At 46.7% G+C, this 22576-nt stretch overlaps 1 protein-coding gene across 2 annotated transcripts in view; it reads right to left on the bottom strand.

Moving 5' to 3' along the window:
• The window catches only part of USP8 (ubiquitin specific peptidase 8), a 205715-nt gene that overhangs the window by 39865 nt on the left and 143274 nt on the right, over window positions 1-22576 (bottom strand). For both annotated transcript variants that reach the window (XM_063925992.1, XM_063925993.1), the window contains 3 exons: window positions 17449-17685; window positions 8298-8440; window positions 8061-8190 (listed from right to left, as the gene is read on the bottom strand). In XM_063925992.1, coding sequence (XP_063782062.1) covers window positions 8061-8190; window positions 8298-8440; window positions 17449-17685 — 510 coding nt within the window. The remainder of the gene's footprint in view (window positions 1-8060; window positions 8191-8297; window positions 8441-17448; window positions 17686-22576) is intronic.

Raw genomic sequence — 22576 nt, 5'->3', positions numbered from 1 at the left:
GACGGATTAGATGTTAGAGGCTCCTTAGTCTCTGTAAATTTCAGAGACTGACTCACTGGTCAGTAGCAATGTATGGTTGTCAAAACCCGCACTATCTGACTGCTGGTCTAATGTGCCCTCCTCACTCGTATTTAGCGCTGTGAGGTTTGACATAGAATTGTCAGACTGCAACATAGCAGAAATGTTTAAATTATAAGACCAGTTAAATTAACACCCTGGTACCCAAAGTGAAGTTGGACCTTTGGAAAGGCTGAGACTCCTCTGTTAGAGCTGGCGGAGTAACTTCCGAGACTCCGATCTTACCGCTCCTGTCGAGCGGAGTCAATTTGAATTGCCAATGCTTAACATAGGATCTGGGAATGAACCGGCTTCCGGAGTGGAAACCTACAAAACATACTGAACATGTGGTAGATTTATGTACAGACATTGTAGTAAAACTTATTTTTAGTCTGTGCTGGAGCCTTACTCCTTATACAGAAAGACAACACAATAACCAGACACTTGCACGACTCAGTAAAATTTTTACTTAAGGTGTGTAATATATATATATATTTATGGCCGAAATACAGTTCACATGGCCAGCCTATGTGAAACCTGAACCAAAATTCCCACTAACACCCCTGCGCCTCCGGTGGAGTAGAGATGTAGGGCAGGAACCTTCTGGAATTACAAACTGGAAGAAACAGGAAGCATGGTTAAAATGGCCCCCATGCCATGCTTACACTGATAATCACAGGACAGGTTACAATACCTGCTGCAGTGTAAATATAGGCTCAATAGTCTATTATACAGTGATAATCACAGGCAGGTTACAATACATGCCTCCAGTGTTAATATAGGCTCAATAGCCTATTATACAGTGATAATCACAAGCAGGTCACAATTAGGCTCTGCCTGCTGACTGCAGTTTAATATAGGCTCTCTATTAATACCACCTATAGATATGGCAGCCTGTCATGCTATTCTTTCCCTTACATTTTCCCCCTTGCAGCCGCGCTGTAATCAGCCAGGTCCCCCCCCCCCCCCCTTCCCCCTGTACTCCCTGTAGCGCTGTGTCTCAGCGGGAAGCCGGGAAGCTCATTGCAGGGAGGCGAGGGACACTTATTGCAGAGCAGCGGAGGTCGGCTGGCCGGAGCGGCGCGTAGCGGCTTCCGGCGTCGCTAGCCGAGCTGCGGCGGGTCTCCCCCTCTGAGCGCTGCCACTTGCAATACAGCGCTGACGGAGCGCCTGGGGCGGTCGGACGGAGCGGCTGGGGCGGGCCGGCTGTATGAGCGGCGGTGAGCGGGCGGCATTACAACACGGACCCCACACAGCGGGGCGGCAGCCTGCGCTGACCGCCCCGTTTCCCCAGCATACCTTGTTGTAGGGAGGCCTGCGACGGGCTTCTATCTGTAAGCTCCGAGCTCTTCAGTTTATGGCTGCGACAGGGCTTCTATCTGTAAGCTCCGTCCAGCTGTTGCAGGGGGCTGCCTGTGGCTGTGAGGGTGCTCTTTGTGAGGACCGACACGCCATGCGCTGTCCGTGCAGCGGCACTATCCCGGACCCATGTTTTTACAGAAACTGGGAAGGGATGTGCTAAGTGAAAAAGTAAAAATGTAAAAATAAGAATTTACTTACCGATAATTCTATTTCTCGGAGTCCGTAGTGGATGCTGGGGTTCCTGAAAGGACCATGGGGAATAGCGGCTCCGCAGGAGACGGGGCACAAAAAGTAAAGCTTTAGGATCAGGTGGTGTGCACTGGCTCCTCCCCCTATGACCCTCCTCCAAGCCTCAGTTAGGATACTGTGCCCGGACGAGCGTACACAATAAGGAAGGATTTATGAATCCCGGGTAAGACTCATACCAGCCACACCAATCACACTGTACAACCTGTGATCTGAACCCAGTTAACAGTATGATAACAGCGGAGCCTCTGAAAGATGGCTCACAACAATAATAACCCGATTTTTGTAACTATGTACAAGTATTGCAGATAATCCGCACTTGGGATGGGCGCCCAGCATCCACTACGGACTCCGAGAAATAGAATTATCGGTAAGTAAATTCTTATTTTCTCTATCGTCCTAGTGGATGCTTGGGTTCCTGAAAGGACCATGGGGATTATACCAAAGCTCCCAAACGGGCGGGAGAGTGCGGATGACTCTGCAGCACCGAATGAGAGAACTCCAGGTCCTCCTTAGCCAGGTTATCAAATTTGTAGGATTTTACAAACATGTTTGCCCCTGACTAAATAGCCGCTCGGCAAAGTTGTAAAGCCGAGACCCCTCGGGCAGCCGCCCAAGATGAGCCCACCTTCCTTGTGGAATGGGCATTTACATATTTTGGCTGTGGCAGGCCTGCCACAGAATGTGCAAGCTGAATTGTATTACACATCCAACTAGCAAAAGTCTGCTTAGAAGCAAGAGCACCCAGTTTGTTGGGTGCATACAGGATAACAGCAAGTCAGTTTTCCTGACTCCAGCCGTCCTGGAACCTATATTTTCAGGGCCCTGACCACATCTAGCAACTTGGAGTCCTCCAAGTCCCTAGTAGGCGCAAGACACCACAATAAGCTGGTTCAGGTGAAACACTGACACCACCTTAGGGAGAGAACTGGGGACGAGTCCGCAGCTCTGCCCTGTCCGAATGGACAAACAGATATGGGCTTTTTTGAGAAAAAAACCACCAATTTGACACTCGCCTGGTCCAGGCCAGGTCCAAGAGCATGTTTACTTTTCATGTGAGATGCTTCAAATCCACAGATTTGACTGGTTTTAAACCAATGTGTTTTGAGGAATCCCAGAACTACGTTGAGATCCCACAGTGCCACTGGAGGCACAAAAGGGGGTTGTATATGCAATACTCCCTTGACAAACTTCTGGACTTCAGGAACTGAAGCCAATTCTTTCTGGAAGAAAAATCGACAGGGCCGAAATTTGAACCTTAATGGACCCCAATTTGAGGCCCATAGACACTCCTGTTTGCAGGAAATGCAGGAATCGACCGAGTTGAAATTTCTTCGTGGGGCCTTCCTGGCCTCACACCACGCAACATATTTTCGCCACATGTGGTGATAATGTTGTGCGGTCACCTCCTTTCTGGCTTTGACCAGGGTAGGAATGACCTCTTCCTGAATGCCTTTTCCCTTAGGATCCGGCGTTCCACCGCCATGCCGTCAAACGCAGCTGCGGTAAGTCTTGGAACAGACATGGTACTTGCTGAAACAAGTCCCTTCTTAGCGGCAGAGGCCATAAGTCCTCTGTGAGCATCTCTTGAAGTTCCGGGTACCAAGTCCTTCTTGGCCAATCCGGAGCCATGAGTATAGTTCTTACTCCTCTACGTCTTATAATTCTTAGTACCTTAGGTATGAAAAGCAGAGGATGGAACACATACACCGACTGGTACACCCACGGTGTTACCAGAACGTCCACAGCTATTGCCGGAGGGTCTCTTAACCTGGCGCAATACCTGTCCCGTTTTTTGTTCAGACGGGACGCCATCATGTCCACCTTTGGTAATTCCCAACGGTTTACAATCATGTGGAAAACTTCCCCATGAAGTTCCCACTCTGCCGGGTGGAGGTCGTGCCTACTGAGAAAGTCTGCTTCCCAGTTTCCATTCCCGGAATGAAACACTGCTGACAGTGCTATCACATGATTTTCCGCCCAGCGAAAAGTCCTTGCAGTTTTTGCCACTGCCCTCCTGCTTCTTGTGCCGCCCTGTCTATTTACGTGGGCGACTGCCGTGATGTTTTATCCCACTGGATCAATACCGGCTGACCTTGAAGCAGAGGTCTTGCTAAGCTTAGAGCATTATAAATTTACCCTTAGCTATATTTATGTGGAGAAAAGTCTCCAGACTTGATCACACTCCCTGGAAATTTTTTCCTTGTGTGACTGCTCCCCAGCCTCTCGGGCTGGCCTCCGTGGTCACCAACATCCAAAACTGAATGCCGAATCTGCGGCCCTCTAGAAGATGAGCACTCTGTAACCACCACAGGAGAGACACCCTTGTCCTTGGATATAGGGTTATCCGCTGATGCATCTGAAGATGCGATCCGGACCATTTGTCCAGCAGATCCCACTGAAAAGTTCTTGCATGAAATCTGCCGACTGGAATTGCTTCGAAGGAAGTCACCATTTTTTTACCATGGCCCTTGTGCAATGATGCACTGATTTTAGGAGGTTCCTGACTAGCTCGGATAACTCCCTGGCTTTCTCTTCCGGGAGAAACACCTTTTTCTGGACTGTGTCCAGAATCATCCCTAAGCACAGGAGACTTGTTGTCGGGATCAGCTGCGATTTTGGAATATTTAGAATCCACCCCTGCTGTTGTAACAGTATCCGAGATAGTGCTACTCCGACCTCCAACTGTTCCCTGGACTTTGCCCTTATCAGGAGATCATCCAAGTAAGGGATAATTAAGACGCCTTTTCTTCGAAGAAGAACCATCATTTCGGCCATTACCTTGGTAAAGACCCGGGGTGCCGTGGACAATCCAAACGGCAGCGTCTGAAACTGATAGTGACAGTTCTGTACCACGAACCTGAGGTACCCTTAGTGATAAGGGCAAATTTGGGACATGGAGGTAAGCATCCCTGATGTCTCGGGACACCATATAGTCCCCTTCTTCCCGGTTTGTTATCACTGCTCTGAGTGACTCCATCTTGATTTGAACCTTTGTAAGTGTTCAAATTTTTTTTAGATTTAGAATAGGTCTCACCTAGCCTTCTGGCTTCAGTACCACAATATAGTGTGGAATAATACCCCTTTTCTTGTTGTAGGAGGGGTAATTTAATTATCACCTGCTGGGAATACAGCTCGTGAATTGTTTCCCATACTGCCTCCTTGTCGGAGGGAGACCTTGGTAAAGCAGACTTCAGGAGCCTGCGCAGGGGAAACGTCTCGACATTCCAATCTGTACCCCTGGGATACTACTTGTAGGATCCAGGGGTCCTGTACGGTCTCAGCGTCATGCTGAGAGCTTGTCAGAAGCGGTGGAACGCTTCTGTTCCTGGGAATGGGCTGCCTGCTGCAGTCTTCTTCCCTTTCCTCTATCCCTGGGCAGATATGACTCTTATAGGGACGAAAGGACTGAAGCTGAAAAGACGGTGTCTTTTTCTGCAGAGATGTGACTTAGGGTAAAAAACGGTGGATTTTCCAGCAGTTGCCGTGGCCACCAGGTCCGATGGACCGACCCCAAATAACTCCTCTTCTTTTATACGGCAATACACCTTTGTGCCGTTTGGAATCTGCATCACCTGACCACTGTCGTGTCCATAAACATCTTCTGGCAGATATGGACATCGCACTTACTCTTGATGCCAGAGTGCAAATATCCCTCTGTGCATCTCGCATATATAGAAATGCATCCTTTAAATGCTCTATAGTCAATAAAATACTGTCCCTGTCAAGGGTATCAATATTTTTAGTCAGGGAATCCGACCAAGCCACCCCAGCTCTGCACATCCAGGCTGAGGCGATCGCTGGTCGCAGTATAACACCAGTATGTGTGTATATACTTTTTATGATATTTTCCAGCCTCCTGTCAGCTGGCTCCTTGAGGACGGCCCTATCTATAGACGGTACCGCCACTTGTTCTGATAAGCGTGTGAGCGCCTTATCCACCCTAAGGGGTGTTTCCCAACGCGCCCTAACTTCTGGCGGGAAAGGGTATACCGCCCATATTTTCTATCGGGGGGAACCCACGCATCATCACACACTTCATTTAATTTATCTGATTCAGGAAAAACTACGGTAGTTTTTTCACATCCCACATAATACCCTCTTTTGTGGTACTTGTAGTATCAGAAATATGTAACACCTCCTTCATTGCCCTTAACGTGTGGCCCTAATAAGGAATACGTTTGTTTATTCACCGTCGACACTGGATTCAGTGTCCCTGTCTGTGTCTGTGTCGACCGACTAAAGTAAACGGGCGTTTTAAAACACCTGACGGTGTTTTTGAGACGTCTGGACCGGTACTAATTGTTTGTCGGCCGTCTCATGTCGTCAACCAACCTTGCCGCGTGTTGACATTATCACGTAATTCCCTAAATAAGCCATCCATTCCGGTGTCGACTCCCTAGAGAGTGACATCACCATTACAGGCAATTGCTCCGCCTCCTCACCAACATCGTCCTCATACATGTCGACACACACGTACCGACACACAGCACACACACAGGGAATGCTCTGATAGAGGACAGGACCTACTAGCCCTTTGGAGAGACAGAGGGAGAGTTTGCCAGCACACACCAAAAACGCTATAATTATATAGGGACAACCTTATATAAGTGTTTTCCCTTATAGCATCTTTTTTATATATTTCTAACGCCAAATTAGTGCCCCCCCTCTCTGTTTTAACCCTGTTTCTGTAGTGCAGTGCAGGGGAGAGCCTGGGAGCCTTCCCTCCAGCCTTTCTGTGAGGGAAAATGGCGCTGTGTGCTGAGGAGATAGGCCCCGCCCCTTTTTCGGCGGCCTCGTCTCCCGCTCTTAACGGATTCTGGCAGGGGTTAAATATCTCCATATAGCCCCCGGAGGCTATATGTGAGGTATTTTTAGCCAAAAATAGGTTTTCATTGCCTCCCAGGGCGCCCCCCTTCCAGCGCCCTGCACCCTCAGTGACTGCCGTGTGAAGTGTGCTGAGAGGAAATGGCGCACAGCTGCAGTGCTGTGCGCTACCTTAAGAAGACTGAGGAGTCTTCATGCCGCCGATTCTGGACCTTCTTCTTGTTTCAGCATCTGCAAGGGGGCCGGCGGCGAGGCTCCGGTGACCATCCAGGCTGTACCTGTGATCGTCCCTCTGGAGCTAATGTCCAGTAGCCAAAGAAGCCAATCCATCCTGCACGCAGGTGAGTTCACTTCTTCTCCCCTAAGTCCCTCGTTGCAGTGATCCTGTTGCCAGCAGGACTCACTGTAAAATAAAAAACCTAAGCTAAACTTTTCTAAGCAGCTCTTTAGGAGAGCCACCTAGATTGCACCCTTCTCGGCCGGGCACAAAAATCTAACTGAGGCTTGGAGGAGGGTCATAGGGGGAGGAGCCAGTGCACACCACCTGATCCTAAAGCTTTACTTTTTGTGCCCTGTCTCCTGCGGAGCCGCTATTCCCCATGGTCCTTTCAGGAACCCCAGCATCCACTAGGACGATAGAGAAAGTAAAAATGAAAAATTAATAAAATCTTCAACTAAGTGTGGGAACTCCACACAAGCCTTGTTAGTGCTGTGAGCACAGAAAAAACACTAAGGTACTCGGGGATATGGAGGGGTGGAGAGTTCTAAATTTAAATATTCAGTGCCTTTGTTCTGCTAAAGCCGTCCATATCCCAAGAGTACTCCAGTGACCCCTAGTGGATGAAAAAGAAATGCCTCTGGTCCCGATCTGAGGTGGCTCTGCCGCCCCAATGGCGCCGGAGCTACAGAGATTTTTTTTACTGGCATTGTCTCCTAAAGTGCTTAAAAACATCACACAAGTGCTAGTTTAAGCCACCGCTAGACAGTTTACACAGGGGGCTATAGCAGGTCCCCCCCAGGAGGGTCCCATATGCCTCCCATGCGTGTCACTGCACCTTGAACCGGGACACCCCCACAGCGGGGCCCCAGTTTGCACTTACCACTGTAGTCACCTTCAGGCTCGTGTTAGGGGTGTGCGGTGTGCTGCGATTGCGACAGCTAAGGCACAGTGCCCCGCTGAACAAACAACCTCTCAGGACGGTGGTCCTGCAGCGGGGAAGCGGCTCTGACGCCTCGCAAGGCCGGTGACCGCATTCCCCCCTAACTCCCACAGTGCAGGTATGCTGCTGCCCAAACAGCATACCGAAAATAACAAAGATTTAAAATAAACTGAAGAAAACTCTCTGGAGCTGCAGAGATGTGCATCCTCTCTTGAAGGCACTTTTTTCTAAACTGCCTGTGGTAGGGGGCATAGAGGGGAGGAGCCAGCACACCCTGTGAAGACATTTTAAATGCACCGGCTACTTTGGACCCCGTCTATACCCAATCGTACAAAGTCTCCCAAATATCCCTTACGGATGCTAAAGAAAATATAACAAGTAAGAAGTTGGGTAGTGCTAGATACTTACAGATACTCCAAATAAGTTGTATCTCTTAAATGTCTTGGGACCTATGACATATTGCGATAGGTCAAGGAATTCCAAGGGAAAATCAACACATGTTTGAAGCTTTTGTTTCCAACGTCCTTCATATGAAAATCTAGGAAAGGAATTCACAGGTATACATGTGAACTGAAATGTATTTCTTTGAGCTTGTTACAGAAGTTGCAAAAATAAACATAATGAAAGCATATAATAGAAAATTACCGTTTTAAGTGCACCAGAAGGACAGGTGGGAGTTTCCAAATTTCTATTTTCTTCATGGAATCTCTTCGACTTTTACAATTACTACAATAAAACCTATTATTATCTGTGAGTTTCTCCTCCTTGGAAAACGATTTAAGGCAATCCTAAAAAAAAAAACACTATAATTAGTGGATGCTTATTGCTAAACATATGACTTTAAGGGTTGACTATCTTGGGAGCACACACACTGTATCACGATTTATAATGTATTCTGAAGAGAAAATATTGCAGGAGTCCTTAGCAGACGCTGGTGTGGTTAAATCTGTGCATGAAACATGCACCCTGTATAGTGGGGCTAGGAACAGCTTGATTGAGTATTGTATGCCAAATACACCAACCTGTAGATACTGTGAAGCATGCTGGATACAAGGGCTACACCAGGGTATGTTATTGTGGGTGTTTTCCTACATAGGATTATGTTACGTGGAAGTGGCTGAAAGGTAATCACTTGATCTTTGTGGCCTTCGATGGTTGTGGTTGGAGTGTGATGCCTCTTTCTAAGGTAAATGAAATGTATGTTGTACAAGATGATGTAGCCCAGAGTGTCACAGTGATGAAGTAGGTTCTTATATGACAAGCAATGTGATTTATAGTCCTGAGTTTGGATAAACCAGTAGTGAGGACCCACAAGTGATGTGTGGGGGGATGGCAGGAAACTGGTAAGGTGGTTGGGCTACTGTGGTACAGTGTTGGGGGTGAGTCTGATTTCCCTTTACCCTTCCTTGTGGGGCCTCATGGCTAGTTTATCCAAATTCTGAATAATAAACAACATTGTTCTTCATGTAAGATCTTCTAGCCATCATTGCTACACCCTGGATTACAGCACCTTCTACACCATACCATTCATTTTCCTTAAGAGGCATCACACTCCAACCACAATGACAGGTCAGTTGGTGCTTGATACACATTACACTTTGGGGGAGATGTATCAAACATTCGAGAGAGATAAAACTGAGAAATTGCCATAGCAACCAACCAGATTTGTCATTTTATAGACTGTGCTAGATAAATGATCGCTAAGAGCGGATTTGTTGCTACGAGCAAATTCTCCATTTTATCTCTCTCGAAGGGGAACCATGGGTCCCATAATTTAAATTATAATGTAATAAAACGAGTTTTATAGTAAGAACTTACCCTTGTTAAAACTCTTTCTGCGAGGTACTCTGGGCTCCACAAGTCTGGACAATGGGGTGTAGAGTAGGATCTTGATCCGAGGCACCAACAGGCTCAAAGCTTTGACCTTCTTCCCAAGATGCATAGCGCCGCCTCCTATATCACCCCGCCTCCCAGCACAGGAGCTCAGTTTAATTAACCAGCCCAATGCAGTAGCAGGAAAAGAGACGACAACGGTTAGTAGCCACACACACCACACTCTCACGACAAGAGAAGTGTCAGCGGCTTATGCCATATCAACCCAAAGAAGCTAAGTGCGCCAGGGTGGGCGCCTTGTGGAGCCCAGTGTACCTCGCAGAAAAAGTTTTAACAAGGGTAAGTTCTTACCATAAAACTCGTTTTCTGCTGCGGGGTACACTGGGCTCCACAAGTCTGGACAATGGGGATGTCCTAAAGCAGTTCCTTATGGGAGGGGACGCACTGTAGTGGGCACAAGAACCCGGTGTCCAAAGGAAGCATCCTGGGAAGCAGCAGTATCGAAGGCATAGAACCTTATGACCGTGTTCCCGGAGGACCACGTAGCTGCCTTGCACAATTGATCAATGGTCACACCACATTGGGCCGCCCAAGAAGGTCCAACAGACCGAGTAGAATGGGCCATAATGTGAACAGGAGCTGACAGACCAGCCTTCACATTAGCATGCGCAATCACCATTCTGATCCACCTGGCCAGGGTCTTCTTGTGAGCAGGCCACTCACGTTTGTGAAATCCAAACAAAACAAAGAGAATCAGACTTTCGAATAGAAGCAGTTCTCTTCACATAGATACGTACCACATCCAAAGACCGCTCTTTGGGAGACAAATCAGGAGAGACAAAAGCTGGAACCACAATCTCCTGATTAAGGTGGAACCAAGAAACCACCTTAGGCAAATATCCGGGACGAGTCCTAAGAACCGCCCGGTCACGGTGAAAAATCAGATATGGGGAACTACAAGACAAGGCACCCAAATCAGACACTCTTCTAGCAGAGGCAATAACCAACAGAAACACCACCTTAAGGGAAAGCCACTTAAGGTCAGCTGAACCAAGAGGATCAAATGGAGACTCTTGTAACGCCTCCAAAACCACCGACAAATCCCAAGGAGCCACAGGCGGGACATAGGGAGGTTGGATACGCAACACACCCTCAGTGAAAATATGAACATCAGGTAAAGTCGCAATTTTTCTCTGAAACCACACCGACAAGGCAGAAATATGTACCTTGAGGGAGGCCAGACGCAGGCCTAAATCTATGCCCTGCTGTAGAAAAGCCAAAAGTTTGGCTGTACTAAACTTGGAAGCGTCATAATGGTTAGATGCGCACCAAACAAAGTAGGAATGCCAGACCCGATGGTAAATCCCGCAACATAGTTTTAATGACCTCTTCAGAAAAACCCTTAGCTCTTAAGACGGAAGCTTCAAGAGCCACGCCGTCAAAGACAGCCGGGCTAGGTCCTGGTAGACACAGGGGCCCTGAACGAGGAGGTCTGGGCGTTGTGGAAGTAGAATTGGACGCTCTGACGATAGGCCTTGCAGGTCTGAGAACCAGTGCCGTCTGTGCCACGCCGGAGCTTTGAGAAGCAGATTTCCTTTTTCTTGCTTGAACTTCCGAATTACCCTGGGCAGGAGTGACACCGGAGGGAACACGTACGGCAGCCGAAACCTCCACGGCAATGCCAGCGCATCCACGAATGCTGCTTGAGGATCCCTTGTCCTTGCTCCGAAGACGGGAACCTTGTGATTGTGTCGAGACGCCATCAGATCCACATCTGGAAGACCCCACCTTTCCACGAGGAGTTGAAACACTTCTGGATGGAGGCCCCACTCGCCGGCATGCACGCCCTGACGACTGAGAAAGTCCGCTTCCCAATTCAGGACTCCCGGAATGAATATTGCCGATATTGCCGGTAGATGGCGTTCTGCCCAACGTAGAATCCGTGAGGCTTCCTTCATTGCCAAACGGCTTAGAGTGCCACCTTGATGATTTATGTAAGCCACTGTGGTGGCGTTGTCAGACTGTACTTGAACAGGACGGTTCTGAATCAAATGCTGGTCTAGGTTCAACGCATTGAAGACCGTCCGCAATTCCAGAATGTTGATCGAGAGGAGAGATTTCTCCTTGGTCCACCGACCCTGCAAGGAGTGCTGCTCCAGCACCGCGCCCCAACCTCTTAGACTGGCATCTGTCATCAACAGGACCCAGTTGGATATCCAGAAGGGACGGCCACTGCATAATTGTCGGTCCTGGAGCCACCAGAGCAGTGACAGACGGAGTCAAAGAGATCATTTGAGACCTGATCCGGTGAGGCAGGCCGTCCCACTTGGCTAGAATCAGCCTCTGGAGGGGGCGAGAATGGAATTGAGCATACTCCACCATGTCGAATGCTGATACCATGAGGCCCAGCACCTGCATTGCCGAATGTATCGACACTTGCGGACGAGAAAGGAAGCAACGAATCCTGTCCTGGTCTCAGGAGAAAGTCCTGAAATTTCAGAACAACCTCTGGTTTTGAGTGTCCAACAGCGCTCCCAGATGAACCATCCTCTGAGCAGGGACCAGGGAGGATTTCTTCCAGTTGATGAGCCACCCGTGGGCTTGTAGAAACCGGACCGTCATATCCAGATGACGCAGGAGAAGATCTGGGGAAATTGCCAGGATTAACAAGTCGTCCAGATACGGCAGTATCCTGACCCCTTGACGGCGGAGTACCACCGTCATCACCACCATAACTTTGGTGAAGACTTGCGGAGCCGTTGTTAAACCAAAAGGTAACACCCGAAACTGGTAATGGAGGTTGCCAATAGCGAACCTCAGGTATTGTTGATGTGACACTGCTATAAGAATATGCAGGTAAGCATCCTGTATGTCCAGGGAGACCATGTAGTCCCCAGGTTCCAGGGCCAGAACTATAGAGCGAAGGGTTTCCATACAGAACTTGGTAACCTTCACAAACTTGTTCAGTGCCTTGAGGTTGAGAATGGGCCGGGAGGACCCATTCGGTTTCGGGACTAGAAACAGCGGAGAATAGTACCCCCGGCCCCTCTGAGCAAGAGGCACCTGTACTACGACTCCTGTATCCAGGAGGGTCTGTACCACCGAATGCAGAGCGTTTGCCTTTGTCTGGTCCGACGGGACGTCTGTCTGGCAAAATCGATGAGGGGGTCGGTTTTTCAAGGCTATGGCGTAACCTCGAGTGACGACTTCCCGTACCCAGGCATCTGAAGTGGTCTTCAACCATTCGTGGGTATACCCTAGAAGCCGGCCCCCCACCCTGGGATCCCCCAGGGGAGGCCCGCCCCGTCATGCGTCAGGCTTATCGGTCTTGGCTGCTGGCTGACGGGCAGCCCAGGCTCTTTTGGGCTTCGGCTTACCAGGTTTGGAAGTGCGGGCCTGCTTATGGTACGCCTGACCTTTTGCTTTACCTGAAGGACGAAAGGGGCGAAAGGACGTGCCTTTGGCCTTCGACACAGAAGGAGCTGTATTAGGCAGACAGGCAGTTTTGGCAGTAGCCAAGTCAGCCACTATCTTATTTAAGTCCTCCCCAAACAGAATATCCCCCTTGAAAGGGAGTACCTCCAGGGTTTTTCTAGAGTCCAGATCCACAGACCAGGATCTCAGCCACAATATCCTGCGAGCCAGGACTGACGTAGTAGAGGCCTTGGCTGCTATGATACCGGCATCAGAAGCCGCCTCTTTAATATAGCGAGAAGCTGTGACAATATATGACAAGCATTGTCTAGCATGGTCAGAGGAGATTTCAGCTTCTAACTCAAGGCCCATGCTTCAATAGCCTCTGCGCCCATGTAGCTGCAATAGTGGGCCTTTGTGCAGCACCCGTGAGGGTGTAAATCGCTTTTAGACAACCCTCGACACGTTTATCCGTAGGCTCTTTTAAAGAACGTGACGGTAGTGACAGGTAGAGATGAGGAAACCACCATCCTAGCCACATGTGAGTCTACTGGAGGAGGCGTTTCCCAATTCTTAGACAGCTCTGGCGCGAGGGGATAGCGAGCCAGCATCTTCTTTTGAGGCACAAACTTCGTACCCGGGCTTTGCCAGGGTTCCTGACGTATATCCACTAGGTGGTCAGAGTGAGGTAAAACTTGTTTAATCACCTTCTGACGCTTGAACCTATCTGGTTTCTTAGGAGGAACGGATGGCTCGGGATCATCCGTAATCTGCAGAATTAATTTAATAGCCTCATAAAGATCAGGAACATCCACATGTGAACTACCCTCCCCATCAGCCGTATCCGAGTCAGAACCTGTGGGCTCAGTGTATGTGCTGTCTTCATCAGACGAGAGGTCAGTGACAGCAGTGGATTGTGAGGAGACAAGCGCTCGCTTAGAGGACCTCTTGGACTTAGGCGAGCAATGGTCAGACTTTTTAGTAGTCAGGGACTGGTTCAACTTCTTTAATTGAGCAGATAAATCGTCCGCCCACGGCGGGTTAGCTGCAGGGACCACATACGGTTGTACCGGCATTGGGGGTCCCATAGGGGGTGTTAGTTTATGAACATGCAGAAGCGTGGAAAAAGCGGCCCACAAAGGGTCAGTATGTGCCTCCGTTGCCACAGTCCCACTGGGGGGGCAAGGAGCCCCCAGAACCAGAGCCCACAGCTGCTATATTCTCCCCATATGTGCCTGTGGCTTCAGCAACACCAGCAGTGTGTTCCGCCCCAGAACAGTTTCCCTCAGAAGCAGACATGATATAACTTGCAGTATGAGGTAACACAGTACAATTATTAGCAGCACTATATCCCTAACCCCAAACCCCTGCGCAGTGTAATCAGCACCAGCAGAGATAAAGGAGAGATATGGTGACTAAATCACAGAGAAAAATACGTAATACAGTATATCTTTGTGAAAATCATACATTAAATAACACCTGATGCACCAAGCTCCCTCAGGTTATAGAATATAGGGATAGCAAGTTGAGTGAAAGACACAAGATGGACACCACTCAGCTATCAATGCACACACAAATCGTCACAGTTTGTACAATGCAGAGGTTATTACTAACAATAATACTGCACTGGACTAGCTTACACAGCTATATAGTCAATAGATATAACACTACACAGTAAGAAACTGGGTAATTCACAGGGTAATTGTACTATAAACCCCTGACTAAATGCACTCTTTCTTACTAACACTGACTAAAAAGGCAGGTAGAATACTTAAGTGTCATGTAAAGGCACAGCGCTGACAACCAGGCGGCTTTACATAGGAGGATTTGCCCAAGCAGTCCCAGGAACAGTGAGCTGAGGAGTAATGGCGCCGCAGACACTGACAGGGAGTGAGGAAAAGACAGAGATGCAGCTCCAGGGCGGGAACACTTGCTGGAAATGGCGATCTGGGGCTGGGGCTTCAGGTCTAAGCCTTATCCCCCTTGCTGGCAAAACCACCGGGTACTGTGGGCGATATTAAAATCGGTTTTAAGAGAAAACCTGACCTGCGCCCATGCCCTGGTGATCTTGTGGGATCGCCTGTATCCACAGTGTCCACCGCCAGCGCGCGCGGCCCGCCTCCCACTGACCGCGCCGGATCGCGATAAAGACCGGGTCCCGCGAGCGGGACCCACTTACCACCTCCTGAAGCGCGGCCACGCGATCCTGGAGAGCCCCAGCCGTGTGTGTCTAACGTGAAGAAAACCGGAGCCTCCGCTGTAGGTACCCGGCAACCAGGGCTCGGGAGTGTACAGCGCCGCTGGGGAGAGCTGGAGCTGCAGCAGTGAATGTCACAAGACATTTACCACTGCTGCTGCCCTTGAAGTCTTCACTTTTTACCTCATAAAAAGCTTTTCTCAGGGCTGCTTGGAGCAGCCCCTCTGTTAAGTGCCTGCTTACTGCAGCACCAACTGACAAACTGAGCTCCTGTGCTGGGAGGCGGGGTGATATAGGAGGCGGCGCTATGCATCTTGGGAAGAAGGTCAAAGCTTTGAGCCTGTTGGTGCCTCGGATCAAGATCCTACTCTACACCCCATTGTCCAGACTTGTGGAGCCCAGTGTACCCCGCAGCAGAAAAAAATTTTTTTCCCCCAGGCACAACTGCATTATGCTTTATATACAGTATATTTGTACACCTTTACCCTACCAGCCCTCCACTTAACTCCTCTCTCATAATTTTCTCCTTCTCACCTTGCCTTCTTCCCTGTTTAACCCACCCTTGTAACTGTAAGCTCCTGGGCAGGGCCCTCTTCCACCTTGTTCTTTACCACCAGAACTCCTTTTGTCGCTTTCTATTCTTCAGCGCCCATGATAAGAGATTCTCAAATGCGGTACTCAAGGCATCCCAACAGTCCAAGTTTTAATATTTCCATGGCTTAGCACAGATGGGTAAATCAATTTGACTGAGCTACTAATTAAGTCACCTGTGGCCAAGCATGGGTATACTTAATACCTGGACCGTTGTGGTGCCTTGAGGACCGCATTTGAGAACCTCTGGTCTATGACATTGTCTGCTCACCCATACGATGTGTACAGGATCACTGAGGAGAGCTTTTGTACCTTATCCTGTAACTCATCAATGCCTGCTGACGAAGTACCGCGAGATTGCCCTAACCTACCTAGTGTACTAGTCACTCTTCGTTTGTGGCTTTACTGCAATGTTTGTATTTAAGCTTTGTACTCCTGTGATGGTTCACTGTTCACTTTGTAAATTATTTATGCTATTTGTGTTAGGTCTACCTCTTGTACAGTGCTGCGTACACTTTGTGATGTCTAACAAATAAAATCTAACAACCACCTTCTAGGCTTGCACAAACTGGATCACAATCACGGAAAGGTTTTGTTTTTTTTCCATATCTAATTTTTGCCCATAAAATAAATTCAACATAAGGAGCAAAAACGGTCAAATGTGGATGGATCACAAAAAGCATTAAAAAAAAAAAAACAACAACATACCGAACATGTATTGTCACAAGAATTTCAAATACACAATTCAATGCGTTTAACATGATGAAAATCCAGAAAGAATGTTAAAGTAACAGCTTTCACATAGCAAAAGCTGGGTTGCAACCAGGAATTGGAAACGGGTCCTTCGTGGGTGCGACCATCCATTGGACCCTTTTTCAATGGGCTTACTGCCAGGTCGGATTGCCATTGGGGGCAGGGACCGCGGTGGCATTGGGAGCGGAGAGATCATCTCCACGGCACCTCTGCTTATACTGTGAATGGGTCCCGGGTCGCATCGACCCAGCAACCCATACACACTGCACCTGACCCGGGAATAACACTTCTTTATTCCCGGGTTGAATTACCAGGTCAAGTGACCTGAAAATTCGGGGGTGACCCTTTCACACCGCACAGCGACAGACAATATACCGGGTTATTTGTGCAGTGTGAAAGGGTTATATGTAAAGCCAATGATCACAGCTAATCACCCATGTATGTGAACAAACTGCATTGGCCTGCGTGGGCAGTATAAAAAAGAAAAACAACCTGACCATGATATGCACAGCTGATATTTAGAATCACAGACTCTGGGAATCCTCTAGGCGAGTCAATAGTTTTTTCTTATCGTGCTCAGACAGGCCGGGTTTAGCCACGTAAAACAGCTAAACCTGACCAAATTGCTGAGCGCAATGCTAAAAGTGCCGTTTGGGAGCCAAAACGGGTCACGCTTCACATATTTCAGCTCACTGACACAGGGAGTTACAAGCTGAAATGCGTCTCCCCATGGCTCAGCGCACCCGAACTGAGCATCAATTGCATTGCTCCGTTGGACGCCATCTAGTGGCTGCTGCTGAGAGAAACAATTGAATTCCCCCCTTTGAATGGTTTTGTAAGTTCCACTTGTGAGATTTTTACAAAGGAAAAGAACTTAAGCAATAGCATAGCATACCATGTTTTTGTACTTGTACAATGCAATCTATGGCATAAAGAAGTTTTCAAGCATTGCAACAAATAAAGTGCATTATATGAAACAAAACACAGCAATAAGTTGTAGAGAAGTACCTGAAGAGAACATTTGCTTGAGGATGGAAGAGGCAGAGACAAGTACATGAAAGCTTCAAACGTTCTGGATTTTTTGTGGCATGTTAGACACTGCACAGTTGATTTGAACTGTCCTTGGAATAGTGCCACTATGATTGATTCATTGAGTTGCTTGTGTTTCATCCAAGCTACATCAGCAGCCTGAGAATCATTTAAATGGTCATTATTTTCCTCCTTATGTCTCTTCCTGTTGTCAGCCTACAAACAGACAAAAATCAGCCCATCTGTTACATTTTACTACAAAAACTGGAACATTAATTGCTTGTAAGTGAAGGGATTGACTAGTAAGCGCCACTGTGAAAAAACACAAAGCTCTTATCACTATTCACGCCCGAGTACCATGTGCACCAGATAGAGCCTTCTGTGCCGCAAGGCTTTATAAATAGACTGTACAAAGCATGCATTGGCCTTATCACAAAGTATGAATTACATTGTGTGTGGCTCAGTACAAATGTATGTTCCAATATGGAAGCTGTGCGCTTCTCAGATTTACTGTACGTAAACAGGGCTTGATGAGGCAGGTATCCAGATGAGAAGTTGACATTTAAAAAGGTAGACAGTCAATAGGTCGACATACATATGGGCGACAGGTTGAAATGGTCGACATGACAATAGTTGACACAGCATATGTTCAGTATCGTTTTTTCTGAATTTAAAAAAAAAAAAATCAACTTTTTCATACTTTACCATCCACGTGGACTATGATTGGGAATAATAACCTGCGCTGAGCGCAGAAAGGCACCATGCCCGAAGCATAGCGAACGAACGCGGTACACTAATTGGGGTTCCATGTGCTGCAAGGAAACACCACAAAAACCATGAAAAAAAAAACCTCACCATTTCCGTGTTGACCTTTTGACCATGTTGACATTGTGCATGCTGACCATTTGGTGTCGACCTATTATACCATAACCAATGAGGAAATACTGTAAATAATGGCAGCAGAGGTTCTGAATGTCGCAAAGGAATAATTTCCCTACTGGTCTGCAGGTGGCAGCAACGCTGCACGTCCTCTTCACAACCACATTATTAAAAACAAGTGTCCTTTCACATGCAAGAGTGGGCAATTCACCCTAACATTAGTTTGTGTGGATAACACATGCAAACATACAATAGTTTACACACATTCCAGTAACAAATAGTTAATTGTTGTATTAACATATACACCAGTATTTGTAGTTTTATAGTTTGTTATATATCTATGTATCAATGACTTTTCTTAAATGCCAAACACTAAAGATTATTAGACACAGAACCATTACAATGGTAATTGTCCTACCAGAGTGATATAAGATACTGGTGCTAAGTTCTGAGATAAATTGAAAAGACACAGATCTGGATACTCCGATATTGGATTCAAGCAGCTTAATCCTTTGCTCATCACACCGATGTAAGTAAACTTTAATGAATGAAATTGACCATTAAAATGGGAAGTATTGCATTTTAAGAGTTGTGTTTACATGGAGACAATTTCAAAAATGTTATTTTTGTTCATTTTATCTGGTCAGATTTATTCCTTTGTGAAAGAAGCAGGGACACTTCTCTCCTCTGCTGTCAAATAAGTTATAAAGTTGACCGATGAAGCAAAAATCATGGCTTGGTCAGAGGGAGGCCTCTGCTTCATGCATTAATACTGCATATTTTAAAACTAAATTTGAGATTACTACAGAATGAGCATCACAAAAAAGGCTATACTAAACAGGCCAGGACAATGTGATTGTCAATCACAAAGACATTTAAATAAAGAGAGCCAAATATATAAAAAAAACAAATCCAGAAAATTAAAAAAAGGAAAAACAAATATGAGCATAATTTCAAGTATTCAATATTTCCCATTTAATAGACAATGTCTGTTCACTATCATAAACAATTTTACCATGAGTTACAACCATGACAGATGTATAACTAAACAAAACATTTAAAAAAAAAAAAAAAAAAACACATTCTGTTGTAATGGTAACATTATAGAATTATCAACACAACACAGTACATTAAATACATATACTGCATTTAGCGATCGAGATACATTCACTTAACTTGTATTATTACTTCATTTACACTACCACACACAACTAACACATTTATAGAAAGTGAAAACAAGAACTTTTAGTTTTTACAAAACACCAAAAAATTATTTAGCTTACTTACTCTCTACAATCATCACCAAAGGGAACGGAAAATAGAAAGTAAAAACAAAATGAGATTTTTACTATACTGGTAATTCACATGTAATCCTACCATAAAAAAGTATACTACTGAATTAACATTACACTCTAACATCTACAGTGAGAAGAGAGAGTTGGGAACCACATTAACTTGATGTACTGTAACCATAACTCTGATCTCTAACCAAAGCTCCCTTCATACAAGGGCAAATAACAGGATTTTATATACCTACCGGTAAATCCTTTTCTCGTAGTCCGTAGAGGATGTTGGGGTCCATATAAATACCATGGGGTACAGACGGGTCCTGTGGAGCCTTTGGCACTTTAAAATTTTAATAGTGTGGGCTGTCTCCTCCCTCTATGCCCCTCCTCCAGACCTCAGTTTAGGAACTGTTCCGAGAAGACGGACAGCTTTGAAAGAAGACTACTACATATATGTGGCGGGATTATCGCCAACTCACACTGCAATTATAACCATGCAACCAGCACATAACCAAACAAAACATGCCAACATGCATGAACAAAAGGTGGCAGCAACAGCTGCAATTACTTAATAAGTAATAACAGTGCAGGAAACAGAAGCACTGGGTGGGCGCCCAACATCCTCTACGGACTATGAGAAAAGGATTTACCGGTAGGTATATAAAATCCTGTTTTCTCTCTTACGTCCTAGGGGATGTTGGGGTCCACATAAATAACATGGGGATGATACCAAAGTTCCCACTAGGGGAGGGAAAGTGCAGATGTTCCCTGCAAAACTGAATGACCAAATTGAAGGTCTTCAGAGGCCAAAGTATCAAACTTGTAGAACTTAGCAAATGTGGTTTAACCCTGACCAAGTAGCTGCTCGGCAAAGTTGAACAGCCGAGACACCCCGGGCAGCCGCCCAGGAAGAACCCACTTTACGAGTAGAGCAAGCTTTAACCGATTTTGGCTGTGGCAAACCTCCCTTAGAATAAGCAAGCTGGATCGTACACCTGATCCAGCGAGAGATAGTCTGCTTCGAAGCAGGACACCCAATCTTTTTGGGATCATAAAGCACGAACAGTGCTTCTGTATTTTGAAGAGGAGCAGTCCTCTTAACGTAAATTTGCAACGACCGGACCATGTCCAAGGACTTTTCTGAAATAGATGTGTCAGTAGCCACTGGCACTACAATAGGTTGGTTGATATGAAATACAGATACAACCTTAGGAAGAAATTGCTGACGCGTACGTAGCTCAGCTCTATCCTCATGAAAAATTATGTAGGGGCTCTTATGAGACAAGGCCCCCAATTCTGACACTCGCCTTGCTGATGCCAAGACTAACAGAGTGACCGCCTTCCATGTAAGGAACTTTAAATCTACCTCCCTTAAAGGTTCAAACCAGTCCGATTGCAGGAATCGCAAGACTATATCAAGATCCCAAGACTCCGTAGGAGGCACAAAAGGAGGTTTGATGTGCAGAACACCCTGTAAGAAAGTCTGTACCTCAGGGAGTGCAGCCAATTGTTTCTGGAAAAAAATAGACAAGGCCGAAATTTGGACCTTGAGCGAGCCTAATTTTAGGCCCACATCCACACCTGACTGTAGAAAAAGAAGCAAGCGACCTAATTGGAACTTTTCCGTAGAAAGCTTCTTGGATTCACACCAAGACACGTATTTTCTCCAAATACGATGGTAATGTTTTGACGTTACCACTTTTCTAGCCTGAATAAGCGCAGGAATGACTTTGTCCGGAATTCCCTTCAGAGCTAAGATCTGGCGTTCGACTTCCATCCCATCAAATTTAACTGCTGTAAGCCTGGGCAAAGAACTGGTTCCTGCTGACTCTAGTCGACTTGACAAGGAAGAGGTTTTGGAACTTTAAGAATTAAACTGAGAATTCAATAGTAAACTTTCCCCAGCCCTCTTGGGGACTCGATCAGAGCTTGTGATCCTGTTATTGGAATCGGAGGGAATACTTCCCTTAACCAACAAGCCCTTGGAACCCAGTTGGGCCTTCTTGACACTGTCTATAACCTCATTTTGAGGTAAAGCAGTCTTATGACTCTGTGAGGGACATTTCAAAGGTCTTGTGTTCGTGCTGGAATCCTCCAACGGAACTTTAGTTGACGTAGACTTAGATGTCTGTTTATCTTTCCGTTTTGAATGTTTGTGCGAAGAAGTGCTCTTGGTCTTGATACCCTTCCTTGGAATATCTTTAGTTAAGTTTTCTTTTGACAGAGGCGGATCCAGGTCTGATTCTTGAACCTGCATCCCACATGTAGAAATGACATGTTCCCTCTCAACGGGGATGATATCTAAGCGTACGGCTAACTGCGTACCCACTTCAGCATCCAAAGATGTGTACTGACTGTCAAGCTGTAGAGACTTCTCAGGAAGAATTAGAGGTTGAATACTTAATTCCCCCACATCTGAGCTGCAAGACAACACCTTGTCAGTGGATACGTACACCTGTGGACTGGAAATCACTGTAGCAGGAAAAGGTCCAGTGACCTCTGGAAGTGCATCTAATAAAACTTCCTTTTCAATCAAGTTTGGGCTAGAAACAAAAGGACAAACGAGGTGTAGGCAGGGTCCTACTGGTCTTAGAGACTTTCTTTTGAATTTTAGTCAGAGATTTAATAACTTTTCCTAATGTTTTCTGAAAAGTTAGCTAGGTGGGAGCTCTTATGCTGGTGTGGCAATCCCTATCGGTAGTGGATTGTGGTCTCCCCCCTGACTGAACGCCTGGCTGAGAGCCCCAGCGTCATGTTGACGTGGATGGTGGAACAGCTGCAGTTTTCTGTTCCTGAGCAACTCCCGTTGCAGGTTTTTCTCCTCGCCCCCGACCCCTTCCTCTACAAAAAAGGGGGTGGAGCCTCTGGCTCTTCCTGCCTTCCCGCCTCTAAAGGAATTTTGTTGCGGGCCAAAAAATGGTTTCTTTGCAGGAGGTGCTGCT

This window comes from Pseudophryne corroboree, chromosome 6, assembly GCF_028390025.1.
Source record: "Pseudophryne corroboree isolate aPseCor3 chromosome 6, aPseCor3.hap2, whole genome shotgun sequence".
NCBI lineage: Eukaryota > Metazoa > Chordata > Amphibia > Anura > Myobatrachidae > Pseudophryne > Pseudophryne corroboree.
This window is presented reverse-complemented; position numbering and strand designations above follow the sequence as displayed.